Source organism: Ctenopharyngodon idella, chromosome 20 (genome assembly GCF_019924925.1).
Source record: "Ctenopharyngodon idella isolate HZGC_01 chromosome 20, HZGC01, whole genome shotgun sequence".
Lineage (NCBI taxonomy): Eukaryota > Metazoa > Chordata > Actinopteri > Cypriniformes > Xenocyprididae > Ctenopharyngodon > Ctenopharyngodon idella.
Window position 1 is genome coordinate 14,290,566 of NC_067239.1, and position 20,081 is coordinate 14,310,646.

Below are 20,081 nucleotides of genomic sequence, written 5' to 3' on the forward strand. Positions count from 1 at the left end.
TTGTTTACTCCCTTTGCCTTCCACACCATTTAATAACTCCTGTGGGTAAATTTAGCAGCTCTGATACATCGGCGCAGTGCAAGAGAGATTAATAAAGCAATATAGCGAACACACAGCAGCTCTGATGTTTTAGTTCAATGATATGGGGTTTAGTGTAGGGAGTTTTAGAGTGAGTACAGACCAGTGGCACCATTTTGCACACTTAATAGTGCTTGTTTTGATCTTGTCAATTAGGGGTGTGATATATATATATATAAAATATATATATATATATATATATATATATACACACACACACACACAGGTTTGTTTTGCTATCTTAGTGAAGACATTCCGTAGGCGTAATGGTTTTTATATTGTACAAACTGTACATTCTATCCCCTACACTACCCCTACTCCTAAACCTACCCATCACAGAAAACTGTCTGCATTTTTACATTTTTAATAAAACATTTAGTATGTTTTTAAAGCTATTTTAAATATGAGGACTCATGAAATGTCCTCATAAAACACGTTTACGTTGTAATACCAGTGTAATACCCATGTCATTATACAAATTTTTGTCCTCATAAATCACAAAAACATGCGCACAATTATTTTGATGATGTGTGAGCTGACATTTGAATGTCACTCATTTATAAAATAGTTCCAAACAAAGCAGAGTAGAACCATTGTGCATCTCTGAGCACCACACAACAGTGTTTCGTTACAGAATGAATCAAGTGTTTTTACACTTTATGAATGGGTCATTGAATCATTCACTTAAACAGACAGACATGACTCGTTTATGAATGGGTAAGCCGTTTTGAAGGAATCATTTGAATGACTGATTCAGTGACTCATTAAGTCAGGAACTTGTTTTAGTTTCATGTTTAAAAATATCATGTCATATTTCAAGATTCAGTTTTATTTCGAAAACATCAATCTTGTAGTATTATATGCAATTGTATTTAAAAAATATGGCGCAAATATGGCGTTTGTTGGTAATGGTTTTATTTGATTGGTTATATGTAAGAATTTGACATAAATGATGACATGCATTTAGAAAATGTTGGGAGGAAAAAAAGGGCCTTAAATGTAAAAATGCCCCTGGAAATCAATTTGTGGGAGATATTTCCCCTTAAAGGAAAAGTTCATTCATTGCTGTCATTGCTGTGAACTAACCACTGCAGAGAATATGAAGTAAATGTGTCATCTGTACACTACAGGTATAAACTAGCCAAGGCACCAGCACAAAAACACACTCAGCAAAATAACATCTCAATTGTCATTATCAACAAAATCCACACATTTTTTTTGTCAATGTCATAACGCCCCTATTGTCAGTAGCATGTATGGGTATGGTTGAACATAAGGGAGAGTTAAAAGTATGTACTGGGTGTGTCTGATAGGGAAGGAATCCCTGTTATTGCAGCAGTATAGTGCGTAATCAATAAAGATAAAATTCTTTCATGTCATCCTACCTTCATTTCTAGTCTTTCAGATATGACCAACCAAAGAATTTCTTTCATTAAAGAATTAGGTTACAGACATTCGAGATAAATTAACATTTTAATTGTTTATAAATATATTTCTCAGGATATTAAAATATATTTAAAATATTAGAAGTTTTTTTTTTTTTTTTTTTTCGAGCCTCTTAAAGCCCATTTCCCTGACTTAAATTATAAGGTAATTTAATTGTAATTTAATTAAGAGCAGTGTTTGTCAAGGCTTGCTTTATTTTGGTCATTTGTAGTGCTGAGCTCCCCATCAGCTTGAGGAATTAACAAACAGGAGACTGAGCAGTGTGGATGTCGGCTCCTTATCGCTCAGCTTTTTTTAATGAGGTTTTTCTCAGGTTTTTCTTTCTTTTTCTGTGTTGTTTTTGTCAGTTTTTTTTTTTTTTCTATATTGGTTATGAAGTATTACAGGCTGCATTTTTTAAAAAAAAAAGATCGAAATATTAGAATATAAGCACTCAATTTTTTTTAGTATGTTAAGTTAACAAAACTTAAAATTACAAACAAGATGTTGGCAACACTTTACAATGTTTTTTTTTTTTTTTTTTAACCAAACATTATCAACAGTTCATGAACATTCAAATACTTTCATGCCTAAACTTGCATACGTGTTTTAATTAATGATCTGTTTTTATGTAATAATTAGTGTTATGTAATGTAACGTCTGTTAATGTTATGCAACAGAACACGGGCATCTCAAGACATGTTTTTAAAGTTAAAACTATTGCTGTCTGAAAATGGCAAACTCATGAAACAAGATTTCATCGTTCTACAGTTATTTTTTTTATTTGAATTGACAGTCTTGTTGTTCACGGACAAACCTCAGCTGAACCCGCTGTGTGTGTTCTGCTAGATAGCGTTCCTGTTTGGAGAGAGATTTGTAACGTGTCATCTCCGTGCTCTGCTCAATATGAATTCACAGCATTGGACTGATCCACAGTTCCTTACTCTGCCATTCTGCCTTGTGACTCTGCACATGTGTGTGTATGCACGTCCTGGTTTCGTGATTACTGGGAGTTTGACATGTGGAGTATGGAGTATTGATCATAAAGGTCCTGTCCTGCCCCTCTGCATTCTCATTTACTGCTCTCAGATGCCACTGTTCATTTTGTTTTAACTTTGTACTGAGAGAAGCTGTAAAGTAAATTCTGGGTCATTATAATGATTATGAACATGGTGCAGTTTGGTCATGTTCAGAGCTTGATATTAAGCCATTATGTGCTGGTCCTTCGAACAAGTAAATTGGTCATTCACCTATCAAAGTAAAAAAAAAAAAAATTCTTGTGGTTCATTTAAATAAGTGTGAGCACTGCCAATCAAAACTGTTTTGACTCCTTTCCACGTTTTATAAGCTCTTTGTGAGTTCTTGGCCATCATATGTACATAGAGCTAGTGCATTTAGCCCAGCACTCAGCATTGCTTTGGATGTTTGGTAAGTTTTGTCACAAAATATGTCATAAAAGCTGTTTTTTGTTTTGTATATTTAGGTTCAGTGTTAAAAATGACAGTGTGAATGCCAAGTCCTGGTTTTAGTTTCAGAAGGGTGCTCGCGAGTGCCCTCTTTGCAGCCAATGTGCGCCCTCGATGCGCACTTTTAAAAGACTTCTTCCCGACAGTCAAAGTGGTGTTACGTCACAAAAGTGCGGACTTGTAAGAAGACCGCGAGTGTTTAGGGTGCCATTTGGGACAGGGCCATGGAGAAGGGCCATCTTACGTCTAACAAAGAACGGTCTCTGCTTTTAATAAACCAGATTACTACTACTACTACTACTACTACTACTACTACTACTTCGTGCGTATTCAACATAGTAATGATTCAAGTTGCCTCTAAAAACACCGCTAAAGCAGAAGAACAACATAGTGACAAAACGCGCTCTGTAGAGCATTTTGTCTGTTTAGGGCTACTGTAAAAACATGCCGACGCAAAATGTGACTTAACATGTAAGGGGACCTGCGGTGTATGTAGATAGAAATGGCTCATTCTAAGGTAAACAATGAACCGTTGTGTTTTTATTATACACCACTGAAAACATAGTTATGTATATTATATTGCATTTCTGTCAATAGATCCTCCTAAAATTTACACAGTGCACCTTTAATGTCAAGCACTGATGTTGCCTGCAATTTACAGAATCAGCGATTTAAAGGGTGGGTTCACCCAAAAATTAAAATTCTGTCATTAATTACTCACCCTCATGTTGTTCCACACCCGTAAGCCCTTCGTTCATCTTCAGAACACAAATTAAGATATTTTTGATAAAATCCGATGGCTCAGTGAGGCCTCTGTTGACAGCAAGATAATTAACACTTTCAGATGCTCAGAAAGGTACTAAAGACACATTTAAAACGGATCATGTGACTACAGTGGTTCAACTTTAATGTTATGAAGCAATGAGAATACTTTTTGTGCGGCAAAAAAAACAAAATGACTTTATTCAACAATATCTAGTGATGGGCGATTTCAAAACACTGCTTCATAAAGCTTCGAAGCTTTACGAATCTTTTGTAACGCTTTTCAGAGCGTGTATCAAACTGCTACAAGTCACCACAATGAACCATTGAAATTGCGAAATGTTTCGAAACACATATGACATAACGAAGCCTCGTTTACTGAAATCACATGACATTGGCAGTTCGATACCACTGATTCGGAACAAAAGATTTGTAAAGCTTCAAAGCTTTACGGGTGTGGAACGACAGGGTGAGTAATTAATTACAGAATTTTCATTTTTGGGTGAACTAACCCTTTAATGGTAAGTTGTCAGCCAGATTATCACCTACTAATTACTTTAGGTTTGGTTTTGTACTCTGGGTAGGGTTGCACCAGTCATTTGTAAGTTCTTTTGTAAGAGGCTTAGTAACTAGCCAGTTTATAACTAACTGTGCTTTATATGGTTGCACCTTTTGTTCTTAAGGCAGAACGTAGCTTGTAAGCTCTCTCTGTAAAGTAATGCGTAGTCGCTTAATATGGCATTTACCTTCAATGATCCAATAGCAACCTTTATATAGATGAGCAGAAGTTGTTTAAATGCTGTGAATTTCAGTTCATTCTTCATTCTAACTTTTTTTGCCTCACATACTAATGGTAAAAATAAGGTTCCATTAAATATGATACTAATCACGGATAACATAACAGGTATTTTATTTGTAAATAACATTAATAAAATGTATTTGAAATGAATAAGGATCAATAAATAAATACTGATGCAAAAAAAAAGAATATTTTTATATTATATTTATTTATTATGACTGATTTCATTTGACATGCACAACATGGACCAATGCACACAGAGGTGCGCTGTTTATGTTGAAGATCCACTGAAACAGTAATTTATTTACATAATGTTCTCTCTTAAAATGTAAGCGAGTGTACATGTCAGCATTATCATATATGTCTAAAGGATTAAAGTCTGTCGGGTAATAAAACGAGCTTATTGATGCAGTTCAGTCAGTCTGCTATTTTATTCCTAATGTTACTCCTGATTGGATGCTTCTGTAAATATTTAGTTTATATGTAGAGTTACGCTTCAACTAAGTTTGGTGCAACGCAAAAATATTTAGTAGTGCGTAACTTGTAACTTAGTGCCGATTTACGTAAAAAAATCTGGTCTTCTCCACAGCCCTTGTAGATGTTGTTAGAATGTCTTTTTATTGTTCTTTGACTCATTCTGATGGGACATGAGGACACATTCATGTTTATACTTCTGGACTCTTCCTTGAGCTGGACTAACCAATGCTAATCACACAGAGGAACCATCCTCAACCAATGAGCTTTCATGTTATGGCACATGAAAGTGCTGTCAGAATTGTGAGGTTACCCTGCATGGCGGATTGCCCCGCAGCTCTGTAATGGCATCAGTGTCACAGCCTCAGTCAGCGAGTGTGCCCTTCTTGTTTCGTCTCATCCTCTCTGTGCGTGTGACTCAGGCAGCCAATGAAGACCAGTGTAGTGAGCTGCTAACGCACTGTTGTTGGGGACTTTGAAGCAGACACAACCTCATCTTCCTCTTCCTCTCCCTCTCGTGACTATAGATTTTCACTTTGAAGTTTGAGCAAGAACATCTTTGACCCACAGAACCATGTACTGTATGTTGTTGAAACACAAATGCTAGAAACTGTGCACTACACTAATGTTATGAGTTATGATATGTCACTATCAAATGAGCTTTTCTTCTTTTAATTTGACTGTGTAAAGCATTTACCCTAATGCTGATTCAGTCTCTGCAGTTTTTAATCATGTTATGGAGTAATGTAATTTCTTTAAGGAAAAACGGCAGACAAAAAAGCTTTTTAATTTCAGTCCATGTAAGAATAATATCCATTAAATTTTTAATTAATTTCTTTAATTAAATTCAAGACATTGTTCTTGGCTTACACCAAACGTCCACCTACTATTTTTTTTATTTTTTTTTTTTTTCTTATTTAATCTCAACTCAGCCTGGTGTTTATGATCAGCTGCTTCTGGTTGTCTGTCTCTGGATTCCAGCTCCAGAAATTTCTTTGTTTCTTCTCAATGGTGGACTGATCCTTCAGTTGCTGTTGTTATGTATATGTCGGTGTTCTTTTAGTATTGTTTATATAATATTATACTACAGTATTTATTATTATTTTGAATCGGCTTTTATTTTCAGATCTAGTGTTAATTTTAGTTTAAATGTCATTTTATGTGCTTTTATCTTTTGTTAATTAGTTGTTTTTAAAAAAAAAAAAAAAAATCTATTTAGCTTTATTTTTATTTCAGTTTTAATTTTAGTTTTTTTTTTTGTTAGTTGCCAAGGCAACCAAATGTTTTAAGTTTTTAATATTTTATTTTTTCAGTTAAGTTTTTGTAGTTTAGTTAACAATAACAACACTGGTATATGTATTAAGTAGTGCTTCTCCTATCAATTCATTTCAGTGATAATATCATTACACTAGCTACAGGTGCCTGTTGGAATTGTTGATTTTGCAGTGGTTTGAGGTACAAATATTACAGACAGCTTGAACTGATTACATTTATTTATGACTGATTCATTTTTAACACACTTGACAAGGTCTGGCCTTAAAATCAAGATAAAACAATCAGTCTGCAATTATTCAAAAGCTATTCTTGCTGTTTCATGTCTTCTCTGCTTCCATTTTTTTTTTTTTTGTCTCTCTCTCTCTACTCCCTCTTTTCTTGCCATTGAGCTCATTACAAATTCATTCACTTTCTTTAATGCTTCCTGCTGAACTGTCATACTTAGAATTAGATGAAGCTCCTCAAATATGAATGATGACTGCCAAAAGAGGTTTGAATCTGGGAGGACTGAGGAGCCTAGGTACTGTATGAAAGAGACAGCCTCTTAAAACCTTTGGAAGAAAAACCTCCTCCACTTCAGTCTTCTTCTGCCTATGATTTATCAAGCACTTTCTCCAGAGTGGCAGGTTTTTTTTTAAAGCACCCATGAAACCCATTTCCTCCTTTTTTTTTTTTTTTTTTTTTTTTTTTTTTTTTTTGTTAAGATATGCACCAGACAATACACTTGCATTACATAATTTAAAATAAACTTGAATTATTTAAGTAACATTAGACCTACAGGCATGATCTAGAAGTTGTTTTACATGACTTTACTCTTATGGTAAGTTGTGGAAGCACTTGGTATTTCACCATCGTGACAGTGGTTTGAAGCATCATGCTGTCTTGCGGGAACCATGTAACTATGATAGTTATCCTACTGCTCATGAAACATTTCACTACTAGGCTTAAGGGATATAACCAGTTTAGATGGAAAGGATCTCGAGCTGACTAGCTGAAGACGTTACTGTAGCTAAACCCATTAATAGACACGGTGCTTTCTTGAAAACAACCATAATGAAATGACCCTTCGCAATAATGTTTTACATTGAAGAGAGCAATTTATCTGTTCAATAAATTACCTTACTCACCTGTTGAGTAATAAAAATGTAATCTCCGCGTCACTTTTACACATTTCAAATCCCTCAGTTCTCACCATCTTCGAAAAGCCATGCCAGTCTTGATTCTCATTTTATTACGAGCTCTGTCGCATTCTCTTTTTGCCAGCAAACTCTCCTGTGTTCAGCGTGGGATTTTTTTTTTTTTTTTTTTTTTTTTTAAATACAGATGATTCCCGGTTCGAGATTTAGTGTGCTCCATGTCAACCTTTGTTGCTCGTTGTCACAGCTAACCTATGCCACTCCCATATGCGTCAAAGGTGAACGTGATTTCACCAAGTACGACATGTTCCTGGATCAACATCTTTGTTGATCCTGGAACAACATTCCAATCAACCTATCAGATTTGAGGGACAAGTTTACCATTTATGTCAAGTTTAGGCTTGCAACCAGGGTTAGGTGCTTCTACATCAGTGTTATTCACATATCTTTCCCCTCTGATTTTAGGGATAAGTTATAGGTAGGATTAGGTTTAGGGGTGGGAATAGGTTTAAGACTAAATTTTCGGACAGGAATGTTGTTCCAGGATCAACAAAATATGTTGATCCAGGAACATGTCTTACTTGGCAAAATCATGGTGACCATGCGTCAAAGTAGACGGAGAAACTGTTCTCTATTTATGGATATGCGCTGACGAGTAACGCAAGTACGCAATTTCACAAGAAAAGTAGTTAGCTAGGGTAAGACAAACACATTTTGAAAGAACGATTGATGGTGTATTGACTCTTTATTTAAATTTTGTACATTTTGAACAAAATAGTTACCTAGTGTACCTTTAAGAGCGGATGATTCTTAAAGGAATAGTTCACCCAAAAAATGAACATTCTGAACAACATCATTTACTGACCATCATGTCATTACGAACCTGTATGAATGCAAAAGAAACCATTTTGAATGTTTTAACCTTTTTTTTTTTTTTTTTTTTTTTTTTTTTTTTTTGGGGGTCCATACAAGGAAAGTCAGTGGGGTCCAGAGATCTGTCCCAATAATTTATATTTTATAGACAAAAAAACAAAACATGAGAACTATCCCTTTTAAAGCAGAAAAAAGTTAAATTTATTTTGATGTCTGTATTTCACCAAGTCATCTTCCAGTGCTAAATAAAAATAATAAAGGCAATAATTTAGCCAAGCTTTTTAGGCTTGTAGTAGCCAGAACTTCAGACTGACGGCAGAAGGTCTGGACTCTATCGCAGCTTTCATTGACCAAGGACCGCCCAAGAGGACGTTTGACTGACATGTAACACAACCAATCAGTTTGTTTTGTTCCACGTCATGTTACAATAACACACCAGCTTGCATCTAATAAATTATTCATTCAAGAACATTGTGCAAGTTTACTGCAACAATGGAGCTGCAAACTTCACATACTTTTGAAAATCCAGCGTTTAGTTCCTGGAAAGCGCTCATTGTCACAGTTGTAAACATGACGGCATTCTTCTTCCACGACGGGGTTTGGCGTCACTGCATTTGTTTCCATGCGGACCGTTAAAGAACGTGACACACACGTCTCCCAGACATCCTGTAGAATTCAACCAACCAGATGAAAATCCGGAAGTGTTTCCAGTTAAGTGTGCCATATGCATCAGACGTTCATGGGTCCATGGGCGTGACGTCTGAGGCTGAGGCTGAGACTAGTCTCTCGAGGGCTTCATATGACTCAAAGGAGGATAATTCCAGGTACTAAAATCTACTTTAGCATGTATTATTAAAACTTGACACTCGTTTGATTTCCATTATTTTTAACTTAATGTTTCAACTCTTCGTCTTTTCTTGGCCTTTTAACATTGCAGCATCAATAATACATAACCTTCTACTCTCAAATGTGAAAAGTGATGTATTGGTGTCAGTGTAGCACAGACCAATGGTTCATTTTTACGAATACCTGAAGTGTGTCTGTGAGTTATTGTTAGCATTTGTATATACTTGTATATTAGTATAGTATTAGTATTTCTTGGAGTGTAATTTAGTCCTGCCAAAACTTTATAATTGGCTTAAACTTGAACTCAAATTTAACTCAAATTGGGCAATTCTGTAATCTCATAAATACTCCCAGATGTTTATGTTTATGTTAGTAAACCTGATTGGTTTAGCCAACCCCCCCCCCCCCGCTCTTTAATGCAGTTAATATCCTCATCTGATCTTTGTCCCAGCTTTTGCGGCATGCACCCATCAGCCACCTCTGGTTTGGGGTGCAGTCAGCTGCTTTCTCAAGGGAGCCTTATTCTGGAGGGGACCTGGTGACGCACCCTTCACAGTTCTGATGACAGAAGCACCCTCCCTCCGTCGTCTTCCTCCGATTTTTTCCTTTTCTCTCACACGCTCTCTTGCTCTCAGCAGTCACACAGCTAGCGTGACTACTGAAGGCTTTCCGCTGCAGGGAACCCTTGCCTGCTACTTTTGCTGAGTGAGTTTGAACGAGACACATTCAAAGGATGTGTTTGCTGTAGAGCTACAAGCGATTCATGCATCATGAAGAAGTTTGTGACTATTGTTCTTCGAGGCCTGGTCAGCTTGTCTATCAAACCTGGAGATAAAACCTGGAGCAAGGAGCATGCCCGGCAGCTCAAGAGAGAGGCCAGGAGAAGACGGACTGCATCTAAGTGGGGAAAGGTGATGCAAATAGATGTCCTGCTTAGAGATGAGAGGGGGGGAGCTTGGTAATACTAACCTGTGCCTCTCAAGTACGGTTGGACAGCAAAATCAGTTTAGTGTTTTCATGAAATCTTTGTCGCAAGTAGTTCAGGTAGTAAGTAATGTCAGTGCAAGCAATATTTGACGCTGCATCTATATGTTAATGTAGTGACGATTTTACGGTAATTTTGCTAGGAAGTGGCAACATATGGGCTACTTTCTATATTAATCCAAAATTGTTGCTGACAGCATTGTATAGAACATAGTACAGCCTTTCAATGAGACTATAACTCTAATCATAGAAATGTAGTCGAGTTCTACTGCCAAAAAGTAACCAATCTCTTGCATGATATCATACACTCTGTGCCAGGACAGTCATTGGTTTCTGTTCTCCATCTCTGTCTGCTAGGCTTTGTCATATTGCCCTTAATAGAATTGCTTCAGTAATATGGTAATGAATGGATCTGATTGGCTATATTAAGATAGCGGCAGGGGAGGGGAGTTGTGGGGCCTGAAAAGATCTGGGGATCTAGATGTTCTCATTGCTGGCAGAAGCAGTCATCATTCATTTTCATTGTTCAGATTAATCAAGTAAGAGTTGACTGTCTGGACATTGAATTATATATGCCCTTTTCCTCTGCTGAAAGGAAAAATTCAGTTTTTCGAGGTAACATTTATTAACTTTTTAAGAGAACGAGATTATGAACTGTGACGTGCAAGTTTGCTGGAGTGCTGCAGTGTTGTGATATCTTTGACCTGCTTGAGTATTTCAAGTGAAATCAGCTTTGGTATTTAACATTTGAAGACATTTTATATGGGATTTGAAACCAGTAGGCTGGATGCTTACTCGAGCAGATCTCTCCGTTACACAAATGCAAAAAGAAGGCTGACTTGGTGCTCACGGATATTCAGATGAATGGTTTGAAGATAGCTTATGTAGCCTAGAGCTTAAAAGTTGATGTACTATGAATAACTTAAAAAAATATATATTGATAGTCAGTGATTATGACGGTCCAGATTTACAATTCAGATTTAAGGTAAATCAATGTGCCTTTGCACATCTCTCGTCACATTTCTCTGATTTATGGTTTTGGTCATTTGATTCCACCAAGAGGATTATTAGATTGGACAAACAAACAAACAAACAAAACATCTTCTTTTGAAATGAAGGCATGGTGTTGTGTGACAAAGATAGGGCATAATATTATTAACACCTATAGTCTGTTTCTATTGTGAATCAAATCAAATCAAATGCTCATACAAAGTGAGAATAATGCAACACAACTAAACAGGAACCAGTGTTGTCAAAAGTAGACTTTCGTACAAACGGGAGCGCTTGAAAGCAGATGTCTATCAGTGGATCCATCTATCAGCGCAGGGATGGGCAACTTCGATAGTGCCAACTTTTTTTCTCATTCATACCAAGGGGCCAGATTACAAATCCACACTAACACCTTACACACTGTTTTACTCAATTTACTTTTTAAGGGAAATCAATGTATAATTAATGCAATTTGTTTTTTATTAACTATAAAACTTTATTAATAAAGATTTTATTAACTATAAAACTTGAGCAAATATGCTAATACAAATGGGAAACTTTGTTTTCAGTTAACAAGCAATATTACCCCAACAAACAAATGTAAACATCTCAATTGCATTGTCTGTAAACAAACAAATGTAAGATGTTCTATTTTTGATTACAAGCCTAGAGAACATTCTCAACTCAACCTCAGAGAGCTGTTAAAAAGTCCTTAGCCTATTCAAAAAATAGTCATTCAATATGGTAATACCATAATCCACATCCACATATTACCATGAATAAAAATACTATTTTTAAAAATGTATAAGAACATAATTAAGTGCATACGTTTCTGTCATTCATTTGGCAAAAATGTTTTGTTGACTATGCATTTTACCTTTGAAATCTAGGACAAGTGCAATTCTGGCGTCACATGTGTATTTTTATACTACTTGTTAGCCGCTTTTCCACCATCGGGCCAAATCGTTCTTTTTGCTTTACCGTTCCATTCCGTGCCGATCCGACCCGAGTGGGCCGGTATGGATATGGTTTCGTTTTCCACTTCCAGTCATTGCCTTAGTAAACTCAACAGTTTACACACAATATGTGATGTAAATAGCGACCGCGTTATGGAGGATGATCAGTTGTTTCTTTTAACTGTATGATTATTTTGTGTTCACATTGCCCAGAGAGCATGTTCAGCAAGCTACGGAGAAACTGGCAGCCAGGCAACAGACAAGTGACTGGTCCTGAGTGACGACGTCACTACTCGCATTCTAGCAGCACGGCTCGGCACGGGTTGGCTAATTCCGGGCCGAGAACGGTTTTTTTTGGGCCGTGAATGTGGCGTTTCGTAACAGGCTCAAGTAGAAATACAGCTGGAACTGTTCCTTACTATTTGCAGAACGGTGGAAAAGTGGATTTTTTGAGCGGTGCAGTGGTGAAATGGCAATTTACTTTAAAATCTTTCATTACAGATTTCATTTCCAAACAAACCAAACATATGGGTGACACCTTGAACTTGGTAAAAAGATAATCCGTTAACCATCCTGACTAGAAAACACGATTTTTCTGGGGGGTTTTTTTCTGTTTTTTTCTGCTAATTTTTGTAAACTTTCACATCACCGTGCACATCTGTATTTAACACGGGGATTGGCTGGAAATAGCGACCTCTCCTGGTTTGATTTAGTATTAACATCATAATCTGAGCGCAGTCTTTCCATTACTTGCTTTTCAAATGTTTTAAAATTGATCATTCGAGTGATCCAGGGGGCCGTATTTAAAGACTTTGCGGGCCGTATGCGACCCTTGGGCCGCCAGTTGCTCATCCCTGTATCAGTGGATATAATAGGGATAAACTCCTGCTTTCAAACGGTCCTGTGTGTATCTGTGTAAGATCTTGGTGAAGAGCATCAAAGAGGTCTATTTACAACATGTTTTTGAAGTGTTGATCATTGTAGCCAATCACAGACATATCTGTTGAGCGTGTGAACATAATGGCCAATCAGAGGTGTTTAAGAATTCGCTCAACACAACAGCACTCAAAACGCTAGGGGGAAATGCTGGTAAAAATTTCACTACAGACTTGGTACCGAAGTCGGTACTTTTGACAACCCTAACAGGCTGTCCTTCATACCACATGAATAAAGTTCATTTAAACTGTTTAGTTAGTTTAAGGATTTGATTTACACAACAAAAGTGGAGTGTTCTTTAGATGTTGTCTTTTGGCTTCTATCAGGTGAGGAGGCTTTTCTCATGGTAGACAGAAAACAGCAGAGGTTTTAGGGGGGTAGCGGTGAGGGAAGTATAGCACTTGAAGCTGCTTGGTAAAAGTTACCTTCTAGGACACTATTTTAAATGAGGGGTAAACGGGCACAGAATTTAGAGTGCATGTAACCCTGTAAAACAATTATGAGGATGAGAAGTAGACTTCTTTTTTTTCCACCTAAGATGAAAATCAGCAACCTGAGCTGGTCTGAAGACAAAATAGTGTACTTTCTTTTGTGTCATACTGTCAACAGTCAAGTACTGTTGCTCTTCACACTGAATGAGATGGGGATTTCTGCACGTCCATTGATCTTACTTGGATAACAGATCCTATCACTTGGCTTGAAACATTTTGAACTCTGTCTCAGAACTCACATGATTGTTGTTTTCACTGTACAAAACCATATGACTCCATTTTTCTAATCATGGTTTCAGTCCTTCAAGGAATTCTCATATCTACTACATCTATGGTCAGTCACTTTGGACATCTGTTCATACAACGCTGAGGTTCTCATACTTCTACCATAGTCCTTCCTCATTTTGCCTGTTTTGTGCTCAGTATCCAGAAATTCATGTCTCTTTGCTCTTGTCTTACTTTTTTCACATTTTCTATGCTAATTGTGAGGGAAATATTGTGGACTGGATTTAAATATGGTTAAATGTGATCCACTTAGCTGTGCATGAGTGCTGCACTATTATCTGTATTTTACCAAATATTTATTAGACACATGAAAAGTAGAACATTGGGAAGCATGTCCTTTTAAATTCTGCACGCTCCTATTGTTTACTAAAATCCCTTTCATTCCTCATTGAGACTTTATCTAGCGCTCTGTGTGCGTAACTTCAGCGGAAGTTGGCTGTGGTCGGTGCCGGTTCTCAGATAAATGTGTCATTCTGTTTGATGCAGTGACAGTGTGTACTGTGAATGCAAAAGTGCAGCCATGCGTTGTTTGTCTCTAGTGCTTCTCTGCACTGCTTGAGGCCTTGACATAATGACAAACCTTTCGTTATCTGTCAGGCATGGTGAATTTTTAAATAAGCTGAACAAAAGTCTTTCTCTCACACGCACTGTTAAAAAAAACAAAAAACATTTGCAATGCCGTTCTCATTGCTGATGGGTGTTTTCTACAGAATTGTTTTTTTTTTGCAGCACCTGCACCAGCTCTCTTCTTTTGGTCCTAACTACATACTCCATTCATTTGTTCGTACCTTCATTTGTTTGTTCTTGTTCATATATATATATATATATATATATATATATATATATATATATATATATATATATATATATATATATATATATATATATATATATATATATATATATATATACAGGTGCTGGTCATATAATTAGAATATCATCAAAAAGTTGATTTATTTTACTAATTCCATTCAAAAAGTGAAACTTGTATATTATATTCATTCATTACACACAGACTGATATATTTCAAATGTTTATTTCTTTTAATTTTGATGATTATAACTGACAACTAAGGAAAATCCCAAATTCTGTATCTCAGAAAATTAGAATATTGTGAAAAGGTTCAACTTTGAAGACACCTGGTGCCACACTCTAATCAGCTAATTAACTCAAAACACCTGCAAAGGCCTTTAAATGGTCTCTCAGTCTAGTTCTGTAGGCTACACAATCATGGGGAAGACTGCTGACTTGACAGTTGTCCAAAAGACGACCATTGACACCTTGCACAAGGAGGGCAAGACACAAAAGGTCATTGCAAAAGAGGCTGGCTGTTCACAGAGCTCTGTGTCCAAGCACATTAATAGAGAGGCGAAGGGAAGGAAAAGATGTGGTAGAAAAAAGTGTACAAGCAATAGGGATAACCGCACCCTGGAGAGGATTGTGAAACAAAACCCATTCAAAAATGTGGGGGAGATTCACAAAGAGTGGACTGCAGCTGGAGTCAGTGCTTCAAGAACCACTACGCACAGACGTATGCAAGACATGGGTTTCAGCTGTCGTGTCAAGCCACTCTTGAACAACAGACAGCGTCAGAAGCGTCTCGCCTGGGCTAAAGACAAAAAGGACTGGACTGCTGCTGAGTGGTCCAAAGTTATGTTCTCTGATGAAAGTAAATTTTGCATTTCCTTTGGAAATCAAGGTCCCAGAGTCTGGAGGAAGAGAGGAGAGGCACACAATCCACATTGCTTGAGGTCCAGTGTAAAGTTTCCACGGTCAGTGATGGTTTGGGGTGCCATGTCATCTGCTGGTGTTGGTCCACTGTGTTTTCTGAGGTCCAAGGTCAACGTAGCCGTATACCAGGAAGTTTTAGAGCACTTCTTGCTTCCTGCTGCTGACCAACTTTATGGAGATGCAGATTTCATTTTCCAACAGGACTTGGCACCTGCACACAGTGCCAAAGCTACCAGTACCTGGTTTAAGGACCATGGTATCCCTGTTCTTAATTGGCCAGCAAACTCGCCTGACCTTAACCCCATAGAAAATCTATGGGGTATTGTGAAGAGGAAGATGCGATATGCCAGACCCAACAATGCAGAAGAGCTGAAGGCCACTATCAGAGCAACCTGGGCTCTAATAACACCTGAGCAGTGCCACAGACTGATCGACTCCATGCCACGCCGCATTGCTGCAGTAATTCAGGCAAAAGGAGCCCCAACTAAGTAATGAGTGCTGTACATGCTCATACTTTTCATGTTCATACTTTTCAGTTGGCCAAGATTTCTAAAAATACTTTCTTTGTATTGGTCATTAGTAATATTCTAATTTTCTGAGATACTGAATTTGGGATTTTCCTTAGTTGTCAGTTATAATCATCAAAATGAAAAGAAATAAACATTTGAAATATATCAGTCTGTGTGTAATGAATGAATATAATATACAAGTTTCACTTTTTGAATGTAATTAGTGAAATAAATCAACTTTTTGATGATATTCTAATTATATGACCAGCACCTGTATTATAGCCAAAAGTATTGGGACACCCCTCAAAATCATTGAATTCAGGTGTTCCAATCACTTCAATGGCCACAGGTGTATAAAATCAAGCACCTAGGCATACAGACTGCTTCTACAAACATTTGTGAAAGAATGGGTCACTCTCAGGAGCTCAGTGAATTCAAGCGTGGTACTGTAATAGGTTGCCACCTGTGCAATAAGTCCATTTGTAAAATTTCTTCACTACTAAATATTCCACGGTCAACTGTTAGTGGTATCATAAGAAAGTGGAAGCAATTGGGAACAACAGCAACTCAGCCACGAAATGGTAGGCCACGTAAAATCACAGAGCGGGGTCAGTGCATGCTGAGGCGCCAGTGCGCAGAAGTCGCCAACTTTCTGCAGAGTCAATAGCTACAGACCTCCAAACTTCAGGTGGCCTTCAGATTAGCTCAAGAACAGTGCGTAGAGAGTTTCATGGAATGGGTTTCCATGGCTGAGCAGCTGCATCCAAGCCTTACATCACCAAGTGCAATGCAAAGCGTCGGATGCAGTGGTGTAAAGCACGCCGCTACTGGACTCTAGAGCAGTGGAGACGTGTTCTCTGGAGTGACAAATCACACTTCTCTGTCTGGCAATCCGATGGACGTGTCTGGGTTTGGCGGTTGCCAGGAGAACGGTACTTGCCTGACTGCATTGTGCCAAGTGTAAAGTTTAGTGGAGGGGGGATTATGGTGTGGGGTTGTTTTTCAGGGGTTGGGCTTTCTTATATAGAAATTTATAGAAATTTCCCAAAATTTCCAATTAATTCCTATAAATTCCCATAAATTCTCATAAATTACTGTAAAAATTCTGTCAACTTTCCAAATTGGAATATTTCCAAAATTCCCCAGGTTAAGTTCCCATGGAAAGTTGCCTGAAAATTTTTGCCCCTTTGCAACCCTACTCGTCATAGACATAAATGGAGAGAAGTAGCTCCGGCTACAGTGTTCTTCTGCAAGACGCATGCAGTTTTGTTTAGTAACCACTAGAGCACCGAAAGTTACGAACTGCAGCTAAAAAAAAAACAAACAAACAAAAAAACGCATAATCCAGTCATGGAGTGGACTATGCAATTTCTGTTGTTAAATACTCCTAATATATTGCCTTTCTTACAGTATCGCAATATATCGTATCGTAACCCTTGTATTCTGATATCGTTTTGCCAGATTCTTGGCCATTACAAAGCCCTACTTTCCTCAGATTATCCAGCTTTTCAGCAGGCCATTTGGACCCATTTGCACTTGTGTTTTGTTCTCCCTGCAGTTTTAGTTTGCACCTTTCTTTGTCCTTCACACACACATTCTTTGTGTAAGGCCTACATATTTCCATTCTAGTGTTGCACCACATAGAATCGATTTTTGTCTAAATACACAAAAGAGTCATTTTGATATTTCAAAAAAACCTTGTGTGTGGCCCAAATATTTCTTTCGTAGTGTTGTGCCAGACAGAGTCCATTGAAACTGACCTAATCCAATTTATCCTTTCAACTTCCTCCACAAAAGAATGTCAGTGTGGTGTTTCTGCATCTGACAGGTTTTCTTCAGTGTAAGAGCTCTTTCCTCTCCCACACACCTGTGTTTTGAACTGCCCTCCATTCAAGAGAAAGTAATGTAGGGCTGGCCTGCCTAGATGCTTTAGGAAGAGTGAATTTACATGGGTTTTGTAAAAATTGCATATCACAGACACACTTATGGTGAAGTTAGAGTATTTAGTGCACTAATACTGGTAGAGGAGTGTTCTTAACCCACCCAACTAGCAATCATTGAAACAAAATCAGTGATGGCCATGTGCACCCCACACTTACTTCTAAGTCTCATCTGTTGTATATCTGCATTTCAGTCACTCCTGATCTCGTTCTCTTTTCTCTTTTCTTACTTCCCTCACTGTCATCCAACTTTCGTACATTCTCGTGAGAACTCATACAACTATACTACACCGCCCAGCAGCGACGATATGTAAATTTGTTGATTTATCATCATCATCATCATCATCCCCAACAACATCATATAGCTACCTGTATATGACCTTATTGTGTTCCTACCTCAAGTTTCACATTAAATGTGAGTACTACTTTTAATATAATATCCAGTTATAATATGCCTTTTGAAGCAATGCATGTTTGTGCAGTTTGTTATTTTAGTGCATAGTGGTGTGCCGTGGGATGTTTTACTTATCAAAACTGTGCCATGGCAAGAAAAAGGTTGGGAAACACTGGTATAGGCAGCTAAGTTTTATTGAAAGCTTAATTTGCCGAACGGTGAAATAGTACCCCTTTAAAGGGATAGTTCACCCAAAAATGAAAATTATCCTATGATTTACTCACCCTCAAGCCATCCTACCTGATGGCTTGAGGGAGCACATTTATTTTACTTAAAATAAATGTGCTTTCACACAGATGTGACTTGTGAAGAAAACAATGTAATACAAAGTATTGTTTGCGAACAGAATATTTTTGTAATTTCCAGTCAGAGTGTTATTAAGCACAATACATCATTTGAGATATGATAGAAATGGTAAATGACTTGACAGAATTATGCTCTGTATGTCCTTGCACATGTACTGTTGGACCATTGTGGCAGACAAATGCAACAAAGTTAACTCTTAAAACACTTTTCACACTCTCACTGCTTTAAGTCCTCAGGGCCAAAAGTGCCCATAGTTAAAGAAACACCCATTTATCAAGTAGTCTTGGACATTATACTTGCCCCTCTCTTAAGACTCTGTACCACACAAAGGTCAGACTTACTTCTCATTTGGAGTTATGTCAGGTAGTATAATACTTTAGTCTTAGATAACAGATAAAAAGGTTTCCCCAGCCATGTAAACCTCATACCCTTATATCTATCTTGCGAAATGTCACATGTGAGATACTGGCCATATCACAGACCTCTGTTGTGACCAGTCGGGATGTTTGCTTGATGGATGATGTAATGAATCTGTCATCTGCTCTCTGCCAAGCTGCACAGTGACACGTTTGAAGTATAAAATGGCAGTGCAGTACCATATTGCAGACAGTAGAGTAGTTGATGATCATGCCCTCATCTCTTCAATTGAGAGGTAATGATGTCTACATAACCCTTTCTCTTGATCTTCTTTTCTCTCTCTCTCACTCTCTCTCTCTGTCTCTCTGTCTGCCTGTCTCTCTGTCTGCCTGTCTGTCTGTCTGTCTCTCTCTCTCTTTCTATTTTGCACCAAACCATCCACCTGTCACACTTCACTTACAGTAGCACTAATCAGCCCACCACACCTGTCAGTCACTGTCAAGCTAACAGGCCCAGGCGTTTCCCTCTATCAGAGTGAGTTATATCTGAGGGGAGGGGCTAGAAATATACATTAATAGACTCTGGACTATAGAGTCTATGTGCTATATTGTTGTGCTATATCTTCCCATATGCAACTTCTTAAGAGGTAACATTCTTAAAAACATGGTGTTGTGTGAAAAGAATAGTTGAATAGCAAATTGATTCATGAGTGACAAATGTTATTCAAGGCGTTTGAGCAATGGCACTGCCCCCTAGTGTTCTTATGGCTCAGTGGGAATCCCTGCTTTTCTCTCTTGGGTATGAAATATTAAAAAATAGTCTCTTTTTCTCTCCCTCACTTCTAGATGATTTTAACGGTGTATTTGAGTGATGGGGAGCAGGCCCTGACGGAGGTGCCCATCACTCCGGAGACGACTTGTCGTGATGTGGTGGAGTTCTGTAAGGAACCGGGAGAAAGCGGATGCCACCTGGCTGAGGTTTGGCGTGGAAATGGTGAGTCCCTCCATA

At 37.8% G+C, this 20,081-nt stretch overlaps 1 protein-coding gene across 4 annotated transcripts in view; it reads left to right on the forward strand.

Moving 5' to 3' along the window:
• Positions 1-20,081, forward strand: part of ppp1r13bb (protein phosphatase 1, regulatory subunit 13Bb) — a 62,836-nt gene that overhangs the window by 6,443 nt on the left and 36,312 nt on the right. For 3 of the 4 annotated variants that reach the window (XM_051874427.1, XM_051874430.1, XM_051874428.1), the window contains exons 1-2: positions 9,890-10,045; positions 19,919-20,066. In XM_051874427.1, coding sequence (XP_051730387.1) covers positions 9,905-10,045; positions 19,919-20,066 — 289 coding nt within the window. In that variant the 5' untranslated portion in view covers positions 9,890-9,904. Of the gene's footprint in view, positions 1-9,889; positions 10,046-19,918; positions 20,067-20,081 lie in introns of those variants that run through there. The other variant, XM_051874429.1, reaches the window with a different exon arrangement.